This window comes from Anarrhichthys ocellatus, unplaced genomic scaffold (genome assembly GCF_004355925.1).
Source record: "Anarrhichthys ocellatus isolate YVR2014 unplaced genomic scaffold, GSC_Weel_1.0 scaffold8, whole genome shotgun sequence".
Lineage (NCBI taxonomy): Eukaryota > Metazoa > Chordata > Actinopteri > Perciformes > Anarhichadidae > Anarrhichthys > Anarrhichthys ocellatus.
Window position 1 is genome coordinate 11,042,110 of NW_022280038.1, and position 5,771 is coordinate 11,047,880.

The 5,771-nt window shown below is 42.8% G+C and overlaps 1 protein-coding gene across 7 annotated transcripts in view; it reads left to right on the top strand.

Moving 5' to 3' along the window:
- herc1 (HECT and RLD domain containing E3 ubiquitin protein ligase family member 1) overlaps positions 1 to 5,771 on the top strand; it is a 39,178-nt gene that overhangs the window by 1,332 nt on the left and 32,075 nt on the right. For 6 of the 7 annotated variants that reach the window (XM_031848260.1, XM_031848265.1, XM_031848261.1 and 3 more), the window contains exons 3-10: positions 366 to 557; positions 909 to 1,133; positions 1,285 to 1,458; positions 1,553 to 1,667; positions 1,777 to 1,897; positions 2,340 to 2,511; positions 4,234 to 4,573; positions 5,646 to 5,766. In XM_031848260.1, the coding sequence (XP_031704120.1) occupies positions 366 to 557; positions 909 to 1,133; positions 1,285 to 1,458; positions 1,553 to 1,667; positions 1,777 to 1,897; positions 2,340 to 2,511; positions 4,234 to 4,573; positions 5,646 to 5,766 (1,460 nt within the window). The remainder of the gene's footprint in view (positions 1 to 365; positions 558 to 908; positions 1,134 to 1,284; positions 1,459 to 1,552; positions 1,668 to 1,776; positions 1,898 to 2,339; positions 2,512 to 4,233; positions 4,574 to 5,645; positions 5,767 to 5,771) is intronic. The other variant, XM_031848263.1, reaches the window with a different exon arrangement.

Sequence of the window (5,771 nt, forward strand, 5' to 3'; positions counted from 1 at the left end):
TCTCTCTCTCTCTCTCTCTCTCTCTCTCTCTCTCTCTCTCTCTCTCTGGAATAAAACGTTTTATTACTTTTCAATATCGTGCACAATTGTCTATTTGAGCTTCTGTTAGGTGCTGGTGTCAGTATTACTTCTCATTTACTGAATACTTATTACTCTATTGTTTATATATATTTATAGTCTTCCTCTATTGTTTTCTTCTTGTTCTTCTGTTGTAATCTTTGATCAATAATTTCCTTTGGGATTAATGGATTTCTATCATATCTTTTATTTCTACCGACCCTTTTCTCACCCTTTTAACCAATATTTCTTTGTTTTTTTTCATAATTTCCTGTGTTTTTCAACCTCCGTGTCTCCATCATCTCCAGATGTGATCTACGTGTCGGCGGCAGGCAGCATGCTGTGCCAGATCATCAACTCGTTGCTGCTGCTGCCGGTGTCGGTGGCAAGGCCTCTGCTGAGCCACCTGCTGGACCTGCTGCCTCCTCTGGACTGCCTCAACAGGCTGCTGCCTGCTGCCTCCCCTCTGGAGGACCAGGAGCTGCAGTGGCCCCTGCATGGTGAGCAAGAAGCTAAAGAAACCCTGACCCTGCTTTGTAATCTATATCGTCTTTATATAATGAGCGTTTTATCATCTGGCAAAGACATGTCTAAGGAATTCAAAGCATGTACTCTATCATCACACGAACAAAGTTCCCCTTGTGGGATGAATAAAGTATCTATCTCTCTATTATCTAATAGCATTCACACCGTATCAACATTGATTAGCTGTTTGGTAATATCGATATAATTCACGGCTGTAAGTCTGCACAAATCAAAGCTTGTGTAGAGCTCCCAAGACCTTATTATCCCTGAAAGTGTAAACTTTCATTCATACTCTCCTACACCACCACACAACCTTCACTGTCCAGGTACGTCTGACTTTGCTGAGCCGGCCTCGGGGATGTCGCTGCCACAGCCGGCGCTCTCCTGGGTGTGGCTCGTGGACCTGGAGAGGACGGTCGCCCTCCTCGTGGGCCGTTGCCTCGGTGGGATGCTGCAGGGGGCTGCTACCTCGCTGGAGGAGCAGGATACCGCCTACTGGCTCAAAACTCCCCTCTTCAGCAACGGCTTGGAAATGGACATCCCACAGCTCGGTAGGGAGGGGGCGGGTACGGTGCTGTGACGGCCGGGTTTAACATGTTCATCACTGGCAGTAACCTTTCAGCTGTTGAGGGCAGTTTGTGTTTCTTCTTTTTTCCCTTGTATTCTTGAGACGATGAATGTTTGTCCACTTGTGTCTTTCAGACTCGTGCATCAGCTCATTGCTGGAGGCAGCACTGTCCGGTGACGAAGAGCAGAAGCCCTTTGACTCCACACTGCGTCCCGACTTGAGTGTCTTGGTGGATTTGGCGCTGTGTTCCTCTAAAGAACCTGCCAACAGCCTCTGGATCAACATGCAGGACTATGGCATGAGCAAAGGTCCCCTTTTTGACTCGGCATGTAATGAATTCTATTGTCTCTGTGCCAGAGGTGTCAGTCTTGACAGTGAACTGTACTGTGTGTTCTGTTACAGACTGGGACAATGCGTCTCTCAGTAACGAGTCCCTGTTGGACACTGTGTCCACGTTTGTGTTGGCAGCCTTATTGAAGCACACAGGGCTGCTGGGCCAAGCCTGTGGAGAGGGCAGGTACCGTAACATCCTATTTATGATGTGTTAAAGGTCTCCACATTGTCCCACAGTGCCAGAATAGATTAAAAATCACATGTCACAAGTATATTTTTGTTTTCCCCGTCAGGTACCAACCATCTAGGACCCTGGCGGAGGTCTATCGCAGTGTCTACAAGGTGCGGAACCGCCTGCTGGCCTGTAAGAACATGGACATCGTCCAGACCAGATCCTCTTCACGTGAGAGGAGGGTGAGTTCGCATTTAAAGTCTCACAAACTGCTTTTTATAATTAGAAGATTAAACAAGTCTTCTCATACAAATAGTTCCGATAGATACCACTCTATCGCGGACTCCTCTTATAGAATTAGTGGTGTAACGGGCCGTAGTTGATCCGTACGAATAATGTGAACAAATCCGTGTTTAGATCAGCAGGAGGAGAGCTAGTTACGTTAGCAGCACAGCTAACGGCTAATGCAGGGAGGTTCCATTCAATTACGTTATGATGCGTTCAGGCTTTGGAGTTTTCCACAGTTTACAATGCTTCAGAGCGGTTTGAATGATTTTTCACGACAGTGGTGGAATAGTTAGTGTGGAGCCTTATAGACTAGCTGCTATAACAAAACAACCACAAAAACATTCTGTATCATTTTCAAATCCACTCATGGATGTTATTTTGTAACATTTCTGTCAGATTTCAGACAATCAGGACTCCCTCGACATGGACCCTCAGGAGAACTCGTTCACGCGCACCATCGACGAGGAGGCGGAGCTAGAGGAGAGAGCCGACCGTGAGAGAGAGGAGGGGCATCAGGAACAGGACGACGAAGAGGATGACCGGGAACACGAAGTAATGACGGCTGGAAGTGAGTACACCTGCATGGAGTTGTACTTTTTATGTGTGCTAGTATTTCATTTAAAACATGTATCTCTCAGTTCATTCAAGGCTCTTTCTTTTATCCCGCCTGCTCGCATTCATTCACATCTCTGCTTTGTGACGGTCGTTATTAAACTGGTGAAAATGCTGAACAATCAGTTTCTGCTGAATTTGCTTGGCAGTGTATCGTGTTGGGCGAAATTCAAGTCTTCCAATCGTGTGTTGTCATGTAGGTGCAGAAGTTTCAGGGGTTTGGATATTTATTTAATGATGTACGTGCAGTTAAATTCTAAAATCAATGCTAATCTCAATTTATTTTGTTATGACAAAGCATCCCAGTGATGTAAACAATACTGTTCTCTTGTGTTGTCACAAAACCAAATGAATGCCTTGATTGATACCTGCTGAAAATGATTTATTATTTTACCAACGTGTGTTCATACCTTTCAGGACTGCAGAAACTGTAAATTTAGATGAGCTGTAAGTTCATAAGTCTCCATCCTCACATGTCACACTGCTGCTCATGACCGTTTAAAGTGGCAATTAGAAGATTTTCATTGAGACAAATGTCTGTTAAGTCACTATCACTGAGTCATATGGCCCATTAATGAAAGTATTGCAGTATTTATATATTTGCAGTGATAAAAACTGGGTGTTTGTGGTGACATTCCCGGCAAAATCTGCTGTATTACAGTTTTTCTTCATTATATACACACAAAAAATGGAACTAAGCACAAAATTTGGAAGAATTACCTGTTAGTTTGGAACTGAAATCTGAAGGATTGACACTTAAATTCCTTGCAAAAATAAGTTATAACAGTGCTGTGACCTCTGAGTGAATGTAAGTGAGTGATGCAGTGTGTATGTCTGGGGCTTTTATTGTGAAAGGTGAGAACGGAAAGAGCCGCCGCTGCCGTTCAACTGGTGGAATCAATAAAGAGTTTTCCGTCTTGGTTCAGAGGACGCAGCCTCCGTGATGTTATTGGATTATGAGTAGAAGTAGAGAGAACGAGAACATGTCTTTAGTGCAGAATAACAGTTAGAAGGACATTAATCATAAAAAAGTCAAAAGAAAACAAGTAGACTGTCTTAGCATCCACAAGTGTTACCAATGTTAGAATAAACGGAGGCTCCACTTGCTATACAAATTGAACTATTTACATTTTTGAGGCCTCTCCTGTCCTGCACAGAATTTAATGTTTTTTAGAGCAAACGGTTTATTTTGGTTGAGATTTTAAATAGTCATAAGAATACAATGTTTTTAATTAAATGTCAAAAATGTAAGCTTCGTTTTGGCTGCTTTTCTGACGGAAGCATTCGTCTCACATGATGTGTTCAAGGACTGTCGAAAAGGTGAACATCTGACGATAATATTGTGTTTTTACAGCTTCTGGCTTTGATAAACGGTGTTGTTTTGGCGAGTGTTTAAAGAAAACATGCTTTTCATCCCGCCAGTGGTTTTTGGTGGAAATACAGTAGATGTCTGTAAGGTGATGTCTGATTGTAAGATCCTTGTTGTAATTTAGGTCCAAGGTGTGCTCGGAGGTTTTGTGATGCGTTTCGTTTGTATGAGCTTTGGTTCTGATCTTTGCAGCGCGTCAACATTGAGTGTATTGTGCGGCTGCTGCTTATCCTCTAACCCAGCATCTTGTGTGTGTGTGTGTGTGTGTGTGTGTGTTTTATTTGTGTATGTGCATCTGGCACCACACAGAAATCTTTCAATGTTTCCTCTCAGCGCGGGAGGTGGCTCGCAGTCGGGACAGAGAGCGGGCCAGCAGCAGCACAGGACTGGGCTCTGGCTCGGCCTCCAGGACCGGAGGAGGAGGAGGAGGAGGAGGAGGAGGAGGAGAGGAGGACACCGTCCTGTCTCAGGGTCTCCCAGAAGGCCAGGACCTGTACACGGCCGCCTGTAACTCTGTGATCCACCGCTGTGCCCTGCTGCTGCTGGGGGTGAGCCCTGTGCTGGGGGAGCTGACCAAGCAGATCCAGGAGGAGGAGGACCAGACCCAGTCCGCCACGGGAACACAGGAATGTCTGAGCTTCATGACCAGGTCTGAGCACCTAGATTCATTATGAAGGGGGGAGGGGCTGACACATCAGAACTCCCTCTTCAGTGGTGATTTTGTGCTGTTAGAATATCCCTCTAATGTAGAATGAAGCTAATGTATCCGCACAGTATTAAAGGATAGTTCCACATGTTAAAAACAAGCTTATTAGAATTAATTTAACAACGGTGTAATGTTTGTGCGAGACTTTTTAACATTTAAATATTACCGACACTTGAGGCTTTATAAAAGGATTAAAATGACGTCTTTCCAGCTGTTTGATGTACAGTTTAAAATCACAGAAGTGAAAAACTAAGACATGAAATAGTTCAGAAGCGAAGACATAGGAATCACTATATAGGGCTGTAGCTAATAGTTTAAAGCTTCATTCATAACGTTGACATTTAGATTATAAATCAACATTTAAATGCTGCGCACTTCTTTTTTTTGCACGTCTATTGATTCTGTTTGAACCTACAGTAGTATTTGTACACAGTTGCATATACAGATCAGGCTCCACTGATGTTAGTAGTATTAGTATTATTATAATGTTAGTATTCTAATATTTGTAGATCAGAGTGTGAAAAAGTCAACATTTATTGAAAAAAATATAGAAATTGACAACATGTTTATCCAAACTATAAAGAGGAAATAGACGGATCAGTCTGGCAGCAATCAAACAGGACATAAATTATATTTATATAACTACAATAACAAAAGGCTTGTACATTTTTTAGGTTAACATTCAAAGATGAATTCGAGAACTTGAATAGAAGCTTTGAGTGTAAAAAAAAACAGCCCTATTTATAACACAATATAAAATGCAATAATGTATATTTTTTAGAAGACGTACAGTAATTGTTAAATATATAAACTGTAATATTAGCATGAATGTAGTAAATGTTTATGCATAGTCCAAATATATTCTGTACATACAGAGACGTAGTAAACATTAATTATATAAAATGGTGAGTCATCTTTTTTTATGTATCATCTTTGGGGTTCAGTGCATGTTTAGTTCAGTCACAGTTGTAACCGTTGCTGCGTCTTTAAGATTAGTTTGTGTTTGTGTCTGAAGGAGCGAGAGTCTGAGCGCTGAGAGCCGCTCAGTGCAGAGCAGCCCGAGCTACAGACTCATGAAGTCCAGGAGCGAGTCAGACCTCTCTCAGCCGGAGTCAGACGAGGAGGGGTGCACTCTGGTAGG